The 20,238-nt window shown below is 44.3% G+C and overlaps 1 protein-coding gene across 2 annotated transcripts in view; it reads right to left on the reverse strand.

Moving 5' to 3' along the window:
- The window catches only part of LOC138525980 (trifunctional purine biosynthetic protein adenosine-3-like), a 615,458-nt gene that overhangs the window by 233,137 nt on the left and 362,083 nt on the right, over nucleotides 1–20,238 (reverse strand). For both annotated transcript variants that reach the window (XM_069636272.1, XM_069636273.1), the window contains 2 exons: nucleotides 6,068–6,319; nucleotides 3,200–3,352 (listed from right to left, as the gene is read on the reverse strand). In XM_069636272.1, coding sequence (XP_069492373.1) covers nucleotides 3,200–3,352; nucleotides 6,068–6,319 — 405 coding nt within the window. The remainder of the gene's footprint in view (nucleotides 1–3,199; nucleotides 3,353–6,067; nucleotides 6,320–20,238) is intronic.

Consider the following 20,238-nt stretch of genomic DNA (forward strand, 5'->3'; position numbering starts at 1 on the left):
GTGTGAAGTTAACACTGGGCAAGAAATTATTTCTGTTTGTTCTTTATTTGATCATATCACAAGAATAAAAGAGGATTTCAAGAATACTAGTATGCGGAATGGAAAATGTTCTTTCTTGATTATAAATTGGACCCTATTGGATTACTCACCTTTCACATTACATGAATAAGGTTGGTGCATTTGAGTAATTCTTTCCCAATCCTCTATTTACTTATGGTTTATCTGTGTAACAGCCACACAGTCCCTGGGAAGTACCCATGCTGACAACCATTGTGTATTTTTCTAGCATACCCAACACCTGTTCTCTTTCAACCTAGTATTAGCAGTCGCCAACGAGTGCTTTGTTGGCTGCAACCTCTTCAAGATCAGTGGAACCATTTAAGACCAGGCTCAAGCGCCACATGCTAGCCCACAAAGGAGCATCCTCTCCAATCATCATGTTTGCCCTAACCCGGCACTCATCAACTAAATATCTATATATGTAAAATGCTTAGGTATGTTTTTGTACTCAGCTGATGCTATTTATTAGTGTTAGGTTGCCCTCTGCTGTCCAAATGGCAAAGTGCACGTCTGTGTGCCCAAGAAAAGAAAGAGATGTTTTGTACCATCTTTACAAAACAGTTAAAACACAAAAATAACCATTCTGGGTGTTAAATCAAGCCATACATGCATGTGAATTTTTCCTCAACAGTGAAATGTTATACTTTGCCTTTATTTCATGAGTTGCTAACTTAAGTTTCATTCACGTGTCTTCAAAGACACATCATAGAGGCCTGTGCAATCAATGGAACTTGGATACTGTTCTTATACCGTTCATACCTCTTATTCCATCTGATACAAATATGCCTTTCAAATTCAAAAGAAAACAATTTACTATATGTTTAACCTTTTCAATGACCATTAATAAGTCACAGGGACATATGTCACCTTCCTAGAAGTGATCAGTGGTAATTATGATATTTAAGATGGGGGACAGAAGTGACCTTATGAATTACTGACATATATTATTGACCTTTAAGATATGCTAGAATGGCGTATGTTATGCTGGGAACAGCTAGTATGTATATTATAAATCATATAAATATTGGTCCATGGCCAAAATGTATGCTATATTTATTTGGGTCTTCATATCTCCAAATGTCCCTTTTTGTGTACCAGCACACTACCTCCACACTAACTACACATCAACTGTCTCACCTGCTCTATCATGAACAGTGAAACTATGTGTAGGCACCCTAGATAGGGAGTCCCTCCTCGACTTGTACTTTTTTGCTCTGTGTTGTAATTCTGGTAGAAACATCCAACCAGACAAACAAATACATTCAACAAAAAATACAAGCATTCTTTGGTGTGATCTCCCTGCGGACACTTCTATTCTGCACTGGACACAGTCTCATTGTGAGGCTGGCAGACAAGAACATTTTCCAGGTGAAATTAGCTTGCCCAGAAAATGCATGTGCCTGCATTTTCCATGACTCACAGTATAAAGTTGTTTCCCGCTGGTATGGGAATCCTGCACGTGTGTGGAAATGGTTTTATGGATACAGATGATTGTGAGGGGTTATGCCCAATGTTGCTGAATCTGCAAATACAAGATGCAATCCATCAATGGGTGGTTGCAATAGCAGCCACCAGTACAACGATGGCCGCTGCCATTGCTAATCTCTCCTGTGATTTCGAACGGACAGTTCACCATTGAAGGATTTACCATGGGCAGAATTGCCACCCACAGTAATTCCTCATGAATCACCCTGGAGTCCTATGGTGCTATTTACTGCCAGACTGAGTGGCGGTAATGGCAATCGAGTTTAGCAGTAATTCCTTGGGAATTACCACCAAACTTGTAATGACGCCCCTTTTATGTTCTTTGGGCACAGACATGTGGGTGTTAGGAAAGAATACAATGGGGCATACTTATGAGGCTAATTTTGTGCCAACTTGTCAGATAGCACTGACAAGTAGCCAGATGATACAAGCGATTCTTCTAATCTCAACTTCATTTGAATGCTCCAGTAATCTTTCATTTCTTGCCTAGATGTTCTACATGAGCTGCTGTACATTGGGGCTTAGACTTTCCTTTCTCCTAAATCCATGAGGACCAGGATGAGAGATCAATTCCAGTGCCTCCTGACTTGCCTGGAGCCCGGATTCAAGTAGTGGCTCCGTCCAGCTACTACAAGTCAATCTGGGGGATTCCTTGTGCAATTTAAAACAATGTTGGGAACCTCTGCTTGCAATATGTGGTAAGGTTATAGTGTTTCACGAGCTGTCCCTGCTTATGCTTAAATACAGAGTAATGTTTATTCATATGAAGTTACAGAGCCCTTACACCTAAGAGCTGTGCATAGTTCAACAAAATTGGGACATAATAAACCATGGATAAAACAAAGTGTAACCAACATGAAGTATAAAATGTTTACGATTAGACGGAAGCCAGAAAATATACTTTAAGAGAAGAGACAAGGGAAGCAAGAGCAAGGGGGTGAGTTCAGGGAGGAATGCTGATTGGTACAAAGTTTACGAGCAAGAAGAGAAAAAGAGCAGAAGCCGGACCGGTATTTGGTGGATGGGGAATAGGTAGTAAAAATATAGATGCTGAGCGTAGAAGGCGAGACACACAGCGAAGCAAAAAAATTATCAGAAGGTAGCAAACCATGTAGACACAGGCAAACTATACTGGAGATGAGCAGAGAAGGAGAACCAGCATAAGAAGGCTAGAAATAGGAGAATGGTGCAGAAGTTCAAATTACAGGCCGATGGTAGAATTGAAAATCCAATTCAGAGAGAAAGCATAAGCAGGAAGGCCAAAGGGAAGTAGGAACAGCAGTCAGCAGATAGAATTAGAATAAGAATAATAATCTAGGTAGCTGAAAAAGTAAGAAAGAAATATGATGTTACTATATTTTTCCAGCAATGTAAAGAGGGTTCCAGCAATGTAAAGAGGGATGCACCCTCTCTCACAATTAAACATATGCTTTGCTTTATACACATTTGAAAAGGAATACAAATATAATACCAGTGCCTATTCTACTGTTCAGGACTTTGTAAAAGGTTTATTAGGGATAATGGGATGATTGCCTGCGTATAGAAATGCAAGTGAAGATGCTATCATTCCATCATCCCCAGTAATCCTTTAAGATTGTCCCTGCTCATCTGCATAATTGGAACAATTCAAAGGAAGAGTTGAACTTCCACTTACCCAGCACCACTCCGAATGATTCGGGCAAGACTCTGGAAATGTTCTCAAGCAGGCCCCCTCCAGTGACATGGGTACATGCCTTCACGCCTGCCGATCGTAGGACCGGTAGCAGCGATGCACTATACACCTTAGCAGGGTTAAGCAATAACTCTCCTGTAAAAGCATTCATTAAAGATATATTGGTATTGTGAACAAGATGGCATGAGCTTACAAATAACAATAAGAAAGGCTATAGAGAGAAATTCCCGGTTGGGGATAAAGCATTGGCTAGGTATCACTTATTTGCTTTTCATTGTAAGTCTGCCTAAGTCTCATCTGTAAGATCCACACTGCACCGATGAGGCCCAAGAAATCTGGGGTTTATTGTGGCCCAAGGAAGAGAGGGTAGGGCTTAGTATTTCAATCAGAACTGCTACCTTAGAAGGGAGGGCTTAAACCAAATGTTCATATGGATCGGAGACCTCCTCGAATTTGACAAATAAGCGAAAATGAAAATGGACTGAACTGCTACCCAGAGGAATTCCTAGTAACTAAGAGGTTTTGGCTCAAGCACTCAGCCACCACATTTTGCTTCTGGAGTGAGTCTCCATTAGTGGCATGGGTTTGCAAAAACATATTTTACTCTGCCTACAGCCTTAAGCTGTCTCACTTTAAGAAACAGTCTTACTTTAAGAAACCTTCCTTCTGCCATTTTGCCTTAATGGGTTTTTATGTTTAATCCTTAATTTCCTCGTGGTATTTATTTCCCTTCTATGTTCAATGGTGGTCAAGTGTCATCCGTGTCCCTGAACTATATTTTCCAGGCAAGTACCTTGAAAAGTATTTGGAAAGACACATTTTCACTACTTTACTGTGTATCACTTGCCTCATCATTATCAATCCAGGGTGGATCTAGTACACACATTGAAGCAAAACATCATTGGAGCAGCTAACCGCTCTGGCATCCCCACCATGTAATGTGCAGATATCCTCCGATTATATCTCAAAGTGTGGCTTGCAGCCAATGCCAATCACCTGAGGGACTGTACTGGTATCTCAGAGGACAGGACATCTAAGCTTTCCCCAAGATCTCAAACTCCATGAAAGCTCCATTTCTGTTATTCAATAAAAGTCTTTCTTTCCTGTGTGAACCTTATTGTTTTTACATATTCTATTGGTGTCTTCCCTCTTCTGGGCCATTTTGCTTTTACTCGTGTCTCTGTCCTGGCGTGTAATAGTCCAATTCTAAACTTGTTTGTACTCGTGTCTGTTGTGTCCAGTACTCACCGGATTCTGCATTATACCCACTCCTGGCCAAACGTTTCTAAGCCCCACCCACACTCCACCCACATCTCTAGACGACCCCTCCTTAATATACAACAGGTCCCTAAGCCCTGACCCTTCAGAACTGACTAATGTCGCCAGGGGTGGACTGGGAACCAAAGGTGGCCCTGAAATGTATTTCAAATGTATTTATTACATTGTGTGGGCGAATGTAGCCAGCAAGGCAAACCCCTCTAGATAGAGGTAGAGAGAGGGGTTCTTTGCCAAGAAAATCTAGAAAAGAAATAGTCAAATTGTTGAATATTAAAGTAAAATTATCCCTAGCTAAAGGTTAAAAAGTAGTTAAACCTAACAAAAAGTAAAATGTATTAAGATTGAGGAATAACATATCGGAAGCTTTATAAACATGACTTACTTTAAATGGATGTGCGGGAGGAGGAGAAATGAAAGGAAGGGGGTGAGGTGACAGAGAGAGGCTGAGAGGAGCAACACAAAAGAGACCTCTGGTGCAGAGGCCCACCAGGAAATCTCCAGACTTCCCTGCAGGCCAGTCCACCCTCACATTCCCACTTCTTGGTGGCCTCCTATATTGAAACTGCAGCCATGCGCTTGGATGGGCACAAAGTAGTTGTTTTGGAGACATGGGGGTCTGTTGGGGACCTTGAACCAGCAGCGGCATTTGATAAAAAGTTCTGCAGTTGCTTTTGAAACATGTTTTTGTCACTTGGAAACAAAGGAGAGATCACCAACTGAGTTGTGCAGAGTATAGTGATGGAGAGAGGGGAAGGGAGAAGAGGGAAGCCTCAAATGGGAAAACATGCAAGGACTTAAAGTCTTTTCAGACCTATTTGTACCAGAAGACAGAGGCCACCTGTGGCGGCCATTTTAGAATTGGATACTTAAGTAATAATTTAAGTAATAATTAGGGATAATTGTACTTTTGACTATTTATTTTCTAGATTTTCTTGAGGGCCTGTCCCAGTGGGCAGGCGTTTGTGGTTACTGGACACAGAGGTGTTATGTTAAGTTTCTTAGTAGTGACTTTCATCTAATCTGGGCCTGCACAGCATGGTGGCACTTTCATGTTCCTTAACTACACTACTCTGGTAATCGTGGTCTGCTCATATGTGTCTGCCATCCATGTACTTCATTTGATAAAGGAGCTGAAAAGGCTGGGACTCAAGACAGATCCTTTTGGATGCCCTCGGTTTACCCCGGATCATGTGACACACGGGAGGTCCGGGGTCAGGCATTTGTTGCAGTCACGTCCCTGTCGGAGGTAAATAGTTGAAGTTAATATTGGCTCCTGCAGCCTTTGAAATGCAAAGTGTGACCATTCCAATTGAAATTGGCTTTTCCGAGAGAATGGCCCAATAAGGAATTTGGGGGGGAGGGTGCATGTTTTTTTATTGGCCTGCCACCAACATGTAGCTCCTAATTTTGGCATTGATGAGAATGGTATTAATATATATCTAATGTGGTGGTTTGAGTGAGAAGCCAAAAGTGCTCTTCTAACTCAAGATAGACTACCTATTGAAAGTTGTCAGAAAGCAAGCAATTAATTTCATATGCCAGCTGGAAGGAAGAAGGAAGATAACACTGTACCCCAGGTCTGGCCTCCATAGGGATGAGGTGCTGCTGAGGAGTACTCAAGGCTCAGTTTTTCTAAGACCTTTCTGAAGAGGCAAAACTCATTGTTGTAGAACCCAGAAGATGCAACTCCAATGATGAGGTCTCCTTCAGCGATTCTTTCTAATTGAGGGAGAGCACAACCTCTTTCAACTGCGCCAACCATAAATCCAGTAAGGCTGAACTCTTGGAAAGTATTCATGCCAGGCAACCCAATAATGCCAGTTCCTGCAAAGAAGAAACCAGTTTGTAGCAATAGTAGAACACATATTTCCTTTGTCCATCATCATTAAACAAATGCATTGTTGGGGTTGAACAAAACAAGACAGAAACCCGAAAGCACCTGCTTCACATGCCATACATGTCTACCACAAGTACCGTTCTCTCTGTATAACCAGTGGTCGAGTCTTGGGAGATGACTGAACGTGTTCACTGCACGGTGCAGAGTATTGCACCAGTGGGTGGCAAATGATTTTTCTGCACAGAGCGGTGTTGTTGCAGAGTGGGAACATATCTGTAAGAGGTTTTACAAACATCTCCATTGGAGCAGTTTACAGCATGGGGCTTAGTTCCCAAGTCCCTGGCTTTCCAAAATTGCTGCTAAAAGCAGGTGTCGCACCTCTATGCGCACTTTTTGTATTTTTGTTTGCAGGTGGAGCCAGGACACGGGAAAGGATTTCAGTGTCCACCTGTCGGCTATGCTCTGCCTGGTAGAGCGACTTGCCTTTACGCGAGCATGCCATTTTCATGCTGGTGTGAAATCAATAGATTCCTATGGGATCCACCTGTTTTTTAGTATTTAGGCCCCAAGTGATTTTGCTCTGCACTTTGGATGTACTTCTGTTTGCCCATATCTAGAGACTTTTTGGTCCTCTACACCTCCCTTAGATAACAAAAATAAATATGATATGATGTAAATAATACCACAATAAGTATTACACAGCCACATTAGTGGCTGTGTAGTAATGGTTAAGTTGCTGTTTCCATAAGAAGGGCACTTTTTGGGTGGCTTATAACTGCGCTTCCCCTGGACGAATCCTCACCAGACTTTGCAAAAAAAGTATATGGAAATGTCTTTTTTCCCATAGACTAAATGGGGGAAAAATTTTGCGCACGCCTACAGGCCAAACCGCCGGACGGATTTTCACCAAATTTGGGGCAGGGTCAGGGGCTTGGTCCCGAAAGCGTGCTTTTGTAAATTTGGTGACAATCTGTCCAGTAGTTTCCTTTAAAACGACCAAAAAATATGCCTAAAAAATGTGTGAAATCTATGTCTGCTCCGCGGTCACACTTCCTTGTTCGCTCCGAGGACAAGAAATCGATTGGCTAATCCGTAGCGTCATGTCTGCGGACATGTGGCGCTTTCACTGATTGGTTGTGGAACAGCGTGAAGTGCGTCAGATTTCTTTGCGGCCCCCGCCATCTTTTGTTCATGTTTTGGTGTACGCGGACATCGCCGCTAACACATACAAAACAAGACACCATTGCACTTGTACAAAACAAGACACCATTGCACTTGTTACACTTATGAAATACTGTTTCCGAAGGTGAGCTTTAATGAGGCTGGGATGGGATGTGGCAGCAGAAACTCAAAAAGTGGTGTTTTCTTGTCACCAAAGTCATACGGTAAAGTCGAAGTTGGTGCTCAATGTACGGCGACCAATTACTGCGTCTGTGTTTACAATGTATTTAGAATAATATTGCCGTCAGACTGGCGTCCTACGTTTTGAAATCTGAGGACGCCACCTGCACTGTTTGATGGAAACAGCGGTTCAGGAGGTGTATGGGAGTAGGGGTTCTCATGATTGCATTCTCATATGTTGTTGCAAAGTGAGAATGTATTTGCCTTCTGAGTGAAGGTCACTTGATTTGCTTTTGTGGTTGCGAGCTGAGTAGGCCCACGCATCTGAGTGAATCCATAAGGGGCAATTGTTTTTTGTCTTTGAGCGAAAGGGAAACTTCAGAAGCAATGCAAGAAATGAAAGCTTGGAAAAAAATATCATTTGATAAGGTTATGTTTTAAAAATGTTTGTAAGGCACATGAAATATCAGTTCACGAAGATTCTTTGGTGCGAACACATTGCTGTCTGACTTGGCCAAAAACAATGGCGCCAGTAAACATCATGTAAGTTTAATTTTGACGACTCTACACCGAACCGCGTTTTAATTTTATATTACCGAAACACTAATTGTGACAATATAAATGAAGTATTATCTTTCTGCGCAGTTGTAATTTTCCTCCAATAACAGAGAGTGCAGATTCTCTACGTTTGCAGGCTATGACTAAACTCACCCTTGTTGAGCGTTGATATTTGTTCCTTGAAATGTTATGTTTGCCCACATAGCTTTGTGCATCACTTTGCACATTATTTTGGTCTTGTTTAAAATCATGAGACATAATTTTTTCTTACTTGTCCATTCATTTTGGCTTCATAACTGAATTACCATCTTACTGCGTAGTTGCCATTTTTTTAAACCTTACGGCGAGTGCAGTTTCTCGGCATTTGTAGGCTGTCACTGTATTTACCCATGGTCAACGCTAATATTTTCTTAAAATGTCATGTTTGACCACTTCAATTTGTGTATTACTTTCCACATTCTTTGTGTCTTTTTTTTCAATTTTTTGCTAAAGGTTGGGTATTGACACGTGTTTTCTCTTACGTTTTCCGCCCAGCTACATCCCAGCTACATCTTGCCGTACTGTGCGTGCCATGGTTTCCAGATGCCGAGTGACGGCTTCTTTGGACGCCAGATGCAACTGCTCGTGACCGGCTGCCTGTCCATCACAATTTTGTGGGATGATCGCCCAGGCCCCCTTTGTCCATACGCTGAACTGGCCATTAGGAGTAACATAACATCATTTATGGTGGTGTAGGCCAAAGGTCATGGCGCCGTCTTGGAACTCACTGTGCAAACAAAGTGGGTGCTTTAACAAAAACGCAGACTTTGTGTATGGGAAAAGAACAACGTGTGCCTCACCATTAACATTTTCAATGACGCCCTTAGAACCATTGTTACAATTTAATTGAAAATGGGATTAGTCCGCTGGTCTGTGACAGTTTCTTGTTAAATAAAACTACCCTACAAATTCTAAAATGCTAATGTTTTCTCTTAAAATCCAGTGCATCATTTCAAAATGTAAGGTACTACGTTGTACGCTGTACGCTGTATGTTCATTTACAGGTTCTGCGTCACGGCACGTACTTTTGCTTTTTGCAGGCTGCCATGGAAAGCGAAGAGGGGCCATGTATGGAACAACCGCCTTCCCTTTCTATGGTGGCCAGCTTGAAAAAGGATTTTGTTTTTAGTAACCGGCCCACCGGATTATAACCAGAAATCCTATTTTTTAGTAGCACACATTACTGCTTTGCAAATCTAGACTATTACTGGCAAATCTTATTGCGTCTATGTCCTTTACTGAGAATAAAAAGTACATGGAGTGTATGCGATTTTTTAAAAATATGTATTTGCACTGTGAAAGGTGGTTCTTAATGGAACATTTACTTTGTTTACAGATGGCTTTCTTTTTTGGTAGGACAGCTAATAAGGCAATTTGCGAACGGATATGAGGAAAGAGGCACCAAACAATAATGTGGGGCGGTAGGTGGACGGCGATAAATGTTGCACGTTTGTTATTTGTAAGGTAGGGGGGAGTGTTTCTCATGCTCCTTCATTAAAGCAGTGATGCTGTTTCTTGGGGAAGAGGGATGGCCTTAGCTGATGTCATTTTTAAATAACTCGAACTTTTGCTAAAAGTATGTAATGTGTACTACATTGCTAATGGGTGACTACCAATACGTGTTGCCGCTGTGCAAGGAAAATGTTGAAGGTGGACGATCCTACATCAATATAAAATCTATTTCCACACTGTCCACGAGGCATACATCTTACTATTAAGTGTGTACGGATTCTCGGACACGTCACTGTGCTGTACGCCAGCATATTGTCATGTGGCATTCTCCGCAAGGTGTGTAAATAAGTCAGAAGTTACTTTACATTATAGTTACGTGCCACTACTAGAAACCGATGATCCCTAGCAAAAAACTTTGTTAAAGGGACGGTATGGTTAACTTGCCCTACTAAAAACCTGTGAAATTCAGTAAAAAAAAAAGGGACGTTATGGTTAAGTTGCACTGCTAAAAACCAATGAGATTCACTAAAAAAAAAAACTTTGCTAACGGAACGTTATGGTTACAAGTAAAATCGAAAAACCCCTGAAATTCGCCAGTTATGGTAAACTAAGCAACCATAACTCACGCCACCACAGTGCACTGCTAAGACTAACACACAGGACATCAAAGATGACATCACAAATGTAAAGTTGGGCTCTGGCGCTAGAGGCCACTGGTTGGGGTAATGATTACTCACCGATCCCTGAGGCAAGGAGACCCAAACTTCAGCAGGTTAGTCCAATTCGGTTGCAGGTTCGACGGCTGTAAAAAGGACATCTAGGCACCTTTTAGTTCCTGAGATCCAGCGAGGATTCCCAAATAGGACAGTGGTGATTCCTATGCTCTAGGGGGATGAATCGCACCAATTTCACTGCAGCAGGCTTCAGGGGCAAGAGGGTCACAGATGCAGCAGACTTGCAAAGGACGTTGCCGCAGCAGGGCAACACAGTAACCGTGTTTACTCCGGTCTGGGCGCACTCGTCTCACTTCAGACCTGGGAATGCCAAGTGTACGAAATTCGGTGTGAGGGTGCCATGGACACACAGCTAGCAGTATACCAAGTTTCAATGGCAGAGACAGAGCAAAGGTCCTGTGTAAGCTGGTCAGCCCACTGGTTGGCCCACGGACACTTCCGAGAAAGCTTACTTGCAGGTTTTGGTGAAGGTGCCCAGATTAGTTGGTCCCACTATTCCAATGGGTCAAAGTGTCTTTGCAGACCTTCTAGGAAGACCAGATGCAGAGGAGTCCCACGGGATGACAGTGGGCTCAGGGTGCTAAACCTTCCAGCGGGTCGCCAGCGGTTCTTCGACTCAGCTTTGTAGTTGCAGGATACTTGGATCCTATCCCTTGTTCAGTGAGAAATCAGGAGATCGACATGGTAGTGGTGTTTCCAGCCTCCTCTTATTCAAAGTTGCCTTCGCGCCACAACACAGAGGACCCAATGGGAGATCTGCTCAGAAACACTCACTCCATACGTGGACCAATCATAGACCACGGTGGTCTCAGGCATTCAGGACACTCCAGACTCTCTGGCACCCAGGATGTGTATTGGGACCAGACATCCCAGCCCACATCCTGCACACACAAAAGGTATGCAGAAGCACGCAAAAGCATTGGGATTTGCGGGAAAATGCATGACCAAATAAGGACTGGCCCGGGTCGACTCGACCTGGGGAAGGTGAAGGGGCAAGATGGCCAAAGGACAGGACAAAGAACCTCGTGGCATGGCCATTTTGGAGCCAGGCCACCTATTTGTGCCAAACGCGGTTTAACGCGGTTAACATGGCAGGAAAGGGTTAAAAATAATGCGAAACAATAGCTGCCACCAGTCTTGTCCATGACACATCTGCACAGTTCATAAAAAGACCAGCAAGAGTATCTAGGGCCTTTAAATATGACTATAGACCCAAGAGTGCTGTATGGTAAGATACATTGCACACTTGTTACATGTTGCACAAAAGTTGGAACATGAAGAAAGGACTAAGGGAAACAAAGTCTCCCAGTACTGACTGTCTTAAGGGCATGTCAGTTTCCCCATAAAAGGCAAAGTCAGTCAGTGGTGTCTAAACAGCAGCAAAAGGTTTGGGGGTTGACACATGGAGGGAAAATTACATACACATATGAAATCTTTCCTAACAGGAGGTAACCCCTTTTACAATGTCGTTTATTGGTTCACTTGTTAGTCCCTTGTCCTACCAATACAGGATGCTCCTCTCCCTTTTATGACTTATGTGTTTTACTGTTTGCAGCACAAGCCATCTTACATAGGCTGCTGCAGGGGCGCTTTGTGTCCCTGGGGGTCATTACGAGGTAGGAGGTAACCATGCCATTATTAGCGGTATGGCTACCCCCTTACCAGGTACCGGGTTCCTTGAATGAGGAATTACCGGGCCATTCCGACCTTGGAGGGCCCAGTAATTCCTCATTCAAGGAACCCATCCCCATTCGAGCCCCCATAGGGTTTTATCAGGCGTCCTTAGCAGGTCCCGCAAGCAGACTCGTAATGGGGCGGTAAGGGGTTAATGGCTCTGGCACCTTTACCGGCGCTGTTAACCCCTTACTGCCTACCTCGTAATGACCCCCCCCTGTTTCTTTTGTTCCAAGTAGCCTTGTTGCTTTCCAGGCATCCTCCGAACAGGCTGGTGGCAGTTGTTACTTTCAACCCTCTTTCAGGCTGCCTTTCAGCTGCAATAATGCACTGCAATAATGCACTTAAGAGGACCATTTACTGAAAATGGCATCTCCATGGGCCTCATTACGAGGTCGGCGGTGAGGGATTAATGGCAACGGTAAGGGTGTCGTTGCCCTTAACCCCTTACCATCACATTACGCGGTCCCTTAGCGGGTCACGCTAAGGGACCAGGGAGCTAATAGCGGGCCCGTTATTAGCTCCTTCCCGATTCCCATTGAGCCCTATGGGGGCTCGAATGGGAATGGGGAATGGTTCTCAGAATGGGGACTTACCGGGTCCTCCAAGGTTGGAATGACCCGGTAAGTACCCATTCCGAGAACCCGGACCCGGTATGCGGTAAGGGGGTAGCCATGGTGCTAACAGCACCATGGCTACCTCCTACCTCTTAATGAGGCCCCATGTGTTTTAAATCCTGTTCGAGATGGCCTGTCCATCGGTAGCTATACTTCTACCTTGCCAGGTGGTGGGGAGTGCCACCTTTCTTCATGCAACTTGGCAGGCTTTTTTTGAAAGAAGCCGGCAACGGATGTCCTTAGTGTGTGTGCTGGTAGGAAGTGCGTAGGGGGTTGTCTGCCCCAATCAACATTCCTCTCGGGGCTTGGAGGTAGCTGGGAATATTCTGGGAGCCTGACTGTCCCCTACTGGACATCCACCTTCAAGTTTGAATGTTGCAAAGTGTCCTTATTAGAGGGGTGGGTTCGCCCTGGCCCCTTTTTCTGGATACTGGGAGATGAGTTAGACAGAGGAACCAAGTCGGCCACTGGAGATGAAAAGATCTGAAGAAGACGACCGTATGATGCTGAGGGAGAGCTCCAGAAACTAATATTGGATCACCCTATAACTCTGCCTCGTGAACCTCGACCAAGAGGTCTTCCCTTTTACTTGTCAGAGAAGAACTTTGCAAGGTGCCTTCTTCCAATAGGCTGATGGAACCAACCAGTCAACTGTCCTTCTCGAGATACATCCCCTCTTTTCAGTCATCGGAGCGTACATCTTGGCACTACCTCTTCAAACTGAGCTTTGTGGGCGTCTTCAAGGGTCTCCTGGGACTTTGGAAATCCACTGTGCTGCCCTAGCCTGAAGTCCTACCTCTGAGTTGCAGAGTGCCTCCTGACTCTATCCGATTTCAGTGGAAGACGTGCATCCATGAAGATGTCCGTGAGGCTCTCTCTTTGATCGGGGAACCGAATCTGGGAGTACCACCTACAGTCTGAGTCCTCTAGGAGTACTTAAAGACGACCAGCAGTTATCACCCCAAACCCACAAACAAACAACCATGCACAGCAACCCCTATAGTGATGCTTGTCTTCCCCAGCGGTTTTCTGTCACCGGGGACTGCTTCTACCTATCTAGAGGGTAGAGGGCCTCAAAACCCTCATATCGCTTAAACTGCCTCCCTCCCCATTGGGTTTATATTGGGCACAAAGCCCTGCTTTCCTTGGCGCCATCTAGTGGAGCCCGAGCCAACCGCAGGGTTGGTAGCTGCTTCTCCATTCACTGGAACTCGACATGATACACTTAAGTCCATATGTTGCATGGTGCATTTGCCTCACACTAACTAAACTTCAGTACTTGTACTGCACTAGCTGAGTTGGCACTCTAGGACTACTCACCTCTTCCCCTCAGGAACCTTTTGGGATATTTAAAAGACTACCAAAGACTGGTACAACCTAGCGCTGGACTTCTAAAGGTTAAAGTATGAGAGTATACAGTGTTGGTTTCCTTATAACTATAAAGCATATGTATTGATATGTGCTTAACATGTGTTCTCCTTACTTCGGTGAATACATTCAATGTTTAGATAGCTGCTTGTGAGTCTAAATAGTATGTAACCCATAGTTGGTTACCCAACTGTGAGATGTATATATGTACCAAAGTATTTTCACTTACCTTCATATATTTAAAGTGTGCAATAGTGTAGTATTGTAATAAATGACTTCTTTTTTAACTCACCTGCGTGGATCTTTACCTTATCACTTCTGCTGAGTGTTAATTGTACTGCACAACAGCGCTCCCTTTCTCCTTAGTTTAGCCTTGCAGCTTGGATTATGCTACTTAAGAGAGCCTTGCTAACTGGCTTTTCTAAGACCTACCCAAGGTTATGACTTTGTAAAATCCTCCTAAAACATATTTTTCTTAATAAGAGAGGTCCAACATTACCCCATTCAGTCCATAATGAACGTAACCAAAGATTTCCAAATGGACGACTGTAAATTAAGACCACTTGTGATATGGATGTAATTAAGGACTAATGCATTTGAAACTTTGCCACATGCAATTTTGAATGATTGATGGAGGCAGCGGGTCCAATGGCTCAATCACATCAAGGCAGCGCTGAAAGAAATCAACTGTTGTCACTAATTCATCGCCCCTGAATTTATGCAAACAAAAAACATTTACATGCACAAGAAAGTATTATTGCCTAAACATGAAGCTCAGTGGAAATTAGGACTGGTCAAGAAGAGTAATGAAGCACTTTTGAGCATCTCTAATTTTGCGGTGATTGAAAAATATTTAATCTGTTGACTGTCCTGCTTTTGAGACAATGACTTTCACAATTTCACTTTAATCTCCTCCCAGTGGGAAAAACTCTGGATATTTGGATAAAACAATTAAATATTGTAATTGTGTCAATTTCAAAGAAAGACAATATTGAAGGTTTTGCTACTATGACTTCTGATTATCAAATTAATAGGATTTATTCAACATGGCCCTACTCTTCTTCATTTACAGCACTTTCCTGATCACTACAGAGTGGCATGGGCACTCCCCCTGTGTTTGCGCACCACCCTCAGGATTATAGCTAGAGGCTGCTAACTGCCACTTGTGGTCAGCCATTCCTAGTCGATTGTTTAACATTTTAACATTTGAATGACTTTATTTGGCAATAAACCATAAACTACACAAAACAACTTACACAAGCAAAAACACTTCTAAAATCGACATCTGATACACAAATATATCTCAATCTAGATAAAATCAAATTAACGATTACACCATTTTAAAACAGTTACCTAAAAACTGAAAAATCAATACTATGTTTTTTCAATCAATAATTCCAATATTCGGTGAGAGCATGCTTGTAACCGCTGTTGTTTCAGTCTGAGGTCTAAAAAAAAAGAAATCAAGCATACCATAAACATGCTAACCTAATCCAAAACCACTAATAGGTTAGCATCATAGACTGTCTTCCATGTTCACTGGGCCAGATTCATTGATCCCCAACAATGTAGGCCTTCTAAGCCAGGGCCTGTGAATATACGAAGCTATATTCAGTACATTATACACATTGGCCCACCCTTTATAGAAATGGTAGGGACTCTTGATGCCCAGAGGCCGCAAATAGTACCGCCTCAGTACTCCCAGCTCAGCACATGTAAACATGCAGTGGGAAGTGGTGTCTTCACCGACTCCACACGATGGGCAAACAACAGAACGGTTATTTCCCCAGGGTTTCGTAAGTGAGGCAGTCCTGAGGGTACCCAGCCTGAAAACACCCCCAGTCACGCATTCTTTTAAAGTTCGTACTTCAAGTAACAGCTCTTAAATATCCAGATTGACTGATGGGTGGCACATCTGTTCTTTTAGTGACATTCTTGCAGCTATTGTTTACACACTTAGATGTAGTAGTCTTGCTGAGGTGGTTAATCAGTGGTCTCTTCTTTTATTGCAGCTCTGACCTCTTGTTCTAAATGCCGCCCATGTTGCTGTTATACCCCAGCAACGAAAACCTACTGGCCAAGGGAATAGAAGGGTCGACTATGAATAGCTCATTGGGGGCAGCCCCTACTTCACCACCTTCTGCCATCTCATCATCCCCTAGGATGCTCTGGATTTAATTAGTGACCTCCTTCTGGTCAACGAGATCAGCAAAAACAGGCCCCACTGTTGTGGAGGTATAATTCAACGATATCACGAACAGCGGAATTATTTGCCTCTACTAGAGCATTGACTGGCAAATTGACTGGCAAATTGAAATCCCCCCTCCCCTCCAACCTCCATCTTGACCCTTCTTGTTCTCTGCATCGCCTCGCAACAGGTAATCCTTTCCTAGCCTTATGCTTGCAGGCTGCCTGGCCTTATGTCTAGGGTGATGGGCTGGAGGTTCTTGGAAGGCCTGGATGAGCTCATTGTCACAATGTGACCCTGCGCTCTTAACAGTATCGTCCTTCTCACTCTTGGACCCCCTATTTCCCTCAGTGCAATCAGTGTTGTGTAGCTTTTTATCTCAGAGATTAAAACATTCACTTCCTTGTTTGGCTGGAACATTTTATATAGTTTTATCTGCCTATTTTAAAGGTGAAATAGAACGAACAGCCTTTCTTTTAGACATAAACTGCAAAAACCCAAGCAAAGAACTCCACAAAATCATTTCCGAATTCACCAATCCAGCTTGTAATACAACCGTCCCGACCCTATCACAATCACTGTGTGACTCACTTTCCCTCCACTTTTACACCACAGCTATTGAAAGGACAAAAACTCTAAACACCAAACTGGCTCTCTTACAGCCAATTGACAATCCTCCACCCGTACCGGCCAGCCCGTCACCTACAACCTCTACCCAACCAACGTTCGAATCCTTTAGTCCAATATCACCAGAACAATTTCTCAAAATTCTATCAGCCCGCAAACCATCTGGATCCCCTCTGGACCCCTGCCCAGCCACAACCCTTAAAGAAATGTTTGCTTCCACCTGCGCTGGAGAACACGCAAGATCTATCATAAACGCCTCCCTGTCCACCGGTATTTTTCCCGAAGCATTCAAAATGGTACATGTCAAACCACTAATTAAAAAATCTTCACTCGACCCTCTCGAGCCCAATAACTACCGCCCAATCTCAAACACCAGATTCCTTGCCAAACTCATTGACCGAACCGCCTACTCTCAACTAAATGCCTTTGTCGAAGCCAACAATCTCCTTGACCCCGCCCAATCAGGCTTCAGAACACGTCATGGAACTGAACCCACCCTAACCTCGATCTGGGACGACCTTAAAATGACAGCAGACTCCGCAGGATGTGCCGCTCTAATCCTTCTCGACCTATCCGCTGCCTTTGACACGATCAATCACTCAATCCTCCTAGACCACCTCCACTCCCTAGGAATTCGTGGAACCGCTCTTAAATGGATAGCTTCATTCCTCAAAGACAGGCACCAAATAACGACACTCTCAAGCTTTACCTCCCAAGCTCGACCAGTCGACACGGGAGTCCCTCAAGGAGCATGTCTATCCGCCCTCCTATTCAATCTCTACCTGATCACCCTCCCACCAATAATTGGTTCACACAACATCCTATGTTACAACTATGCCGACGACACGCAACTAATTCTAAAATTCCTGAACTCAAAACCCAACTCCCGACCTCGCATCCTGCCTCCTTAACATAGAACGCTGGATGACCCAAAGTCACCTCTTGTTAAACCCCTCCAAAACAGAAATCATGGTTTGCGGCAACCCCGATCTTCTTCCGCACCCACTACCCTGGCCACCCGCCATGGGCAACTCACCGACACCCTCTAACACAGTGAAAAATCTTGGATGCACCCTGGACTCCGACCTAACCCTCTCGCGCCAAGTCAACAATGTCTCAAAGTCCTGCCACTACCACCTTAAAACTCTTAGACGCATCTTTCCATACCTCTCATTTCCCAACAGAGTCTCCGCTGTCCAATCAATCGTCATATCCAGACTCGACTACGGAAACCCCCTATACCTCGGAATCCATGCCTACCAACTGAATAAACTCCAAAGAGCACAAAACGCGGCGGCCAAAATGATACTTGCGCTCGGTCCAAGAGACCACATATCCCCAGCCCTTAAAACACTGCACTAGCTCCCAATAGCCCGTAGGGTGGCTTTCAAAACCTTATGCCTCTCCCATCGAGCACTGCATAAAACTGGACCTCAATATCTTCAAGACAAACTAATACCTTATCATCCCACTCGCACCCTAAGATCAAGCTCAGCTGGCCTCCTAGTAATTCCCAAGACAAACTCGATCAGGCTAGGCGGATCATCATTCTCAGCTCTGGCTCCAACCCTGTGGAACTCGCTCCCACCCCACATACGCCTAACTGAAGACTTAACGTCCTTCCGCAAACAACTGAAAACCTGGCTCTTCCCATAAAACCAAACCAGCATCATCACAATAATACCGATCCATCAAACTACCTGAAGCGAGAAATGACAGCTAAATACTAGAAAGACAAACATACCTAAGCAAGTAAAGTAGATCAAAACAGTAAAACGGATAATAGGAATAAATCATTGAGAAACTTAGGAGATCTGAACCGATGAAAGGGACATAATGAATGAGGAAGGAACACAGTGAATGACATAAACGAAATAGTTAGAATAGATGAAGCGTATAGAACAAACAAATAAACTAAGTGGAAGCGAGCATGAGTGGAAGAACAGACGGCTAGAAAGATCAAATAAGTATGGTGACCGGATGAATTACCTGAACATAATAATGCCAATGAGTAGGAAGAATGGTTGGGTGCGTAGAGCGGTAGAGCGTATTGAGTCGATGAGTATGTGTAGAATTAACGAGCACGCAAATACAGAGAAGCGAACAAAACGCAAGAGCGCATAGAACTCAGCTGGAAAGAGCAAGAAGGCATGAAGAGCGGATGAGCGTGGAAAACGGATGAGCGTAAAGAACGGACGAATGTTGAGAGCGGATGAGCGTAGAGTGCGGATAAGCGCAAAGATGGAATGTGCACTGAGATCCGATGAGCATGGAGAGCGGATGATAGTGGAGAGCGGATGAGTGTGGAGAGGGGATGGGATGAGTGTGGAGAGCGGGTGAGTGTGGAGAGAGCGGGTGAGTGTGGAGAGCGGGTGAGCAGTTGAGAGTGAACAACGTCTGAATGTGGAAAGCGACTGTGGAGAGCGGATGAGTGTGGAGAGCAGATGAGTGTGGAGAGCGGATGAGTGTGGAGAGCGGATGAGTGTGGAGAGCGGACGAGTGTCGAAAGCGGATGAATGTGTAGTGTGGATGAGGGTATGGAGCGGAAGTGTATGTGGAGCGGATGAGTGTGTCAAGCGGCTGAATGTGTGGTGCGGATGAGTGTGCGTAACAGATGACTGCATGGAGCAGACAAATACATAGACCAGATGAGTGTGTGGAATGGATCGACACGCAGAACAGACGAGTAGTACAGTCAAGCCAACGAGTAATATGTTGTGCCGATGAGTGGGTGGACCGGATGAGTGCTGTGTACTGGACGAGTGTCTAATCTGGACGAGTGTGCTGACTGGAGGAGTGTGTCGACTGGACGAGTGTCGACTGGACGAGGGTGTCGACTGGACGAGGGTGCGGACAAGTGTATATGAAGCAGACGAGTGTGTGGAATGGACGAATATGTGCAACGGATGAGTATGTGCAACGGACGGACATATTATGTATGTGCACGGAACTGCGTGACATAGATATTATGCTTTGGAATGAAGGGAACATTTGAAAAACATACATCATACCACACCCCACGCTTACTCTCTCCCTTACACCACCACTCAACTAGAGCACAGAGATACTATGACACCATTCGGTATAAATGTTCTCATATCTACATCTCCCGCTCACTCCACATCACTCTAAGTAAACATTGCTGGTTTCACATCCCCAGCCAGGCGTTCTCCTCAGGCCTAACGCAGCCACACTCGTTCTGGATAAAGCCGGCCAGAGCGAACACATACTCCTTATATCTCAACCACCACACCTACCGCTAAGAAGCAGCTACCACTCGAACTCCGCACCAGCTGCACACATACCTG

The sequence above is a fragment of the Ambystoma mexicanum genome, chromosome 7p (assembly GCF_040938575.1).
Source record: "Ambystoma mexicanum isolate Mex_15411 chromosome 7p, UKY_AmexF1_1, whole genome shotgun sequence".
NCBI classification, from domain to species: domain Eukaryota; kingdom Metazoa; phylum Chordata; class Amphibia; order Caudata; family Ambystomatidae; genus Ambystoma; species Ambystoma mexicanum.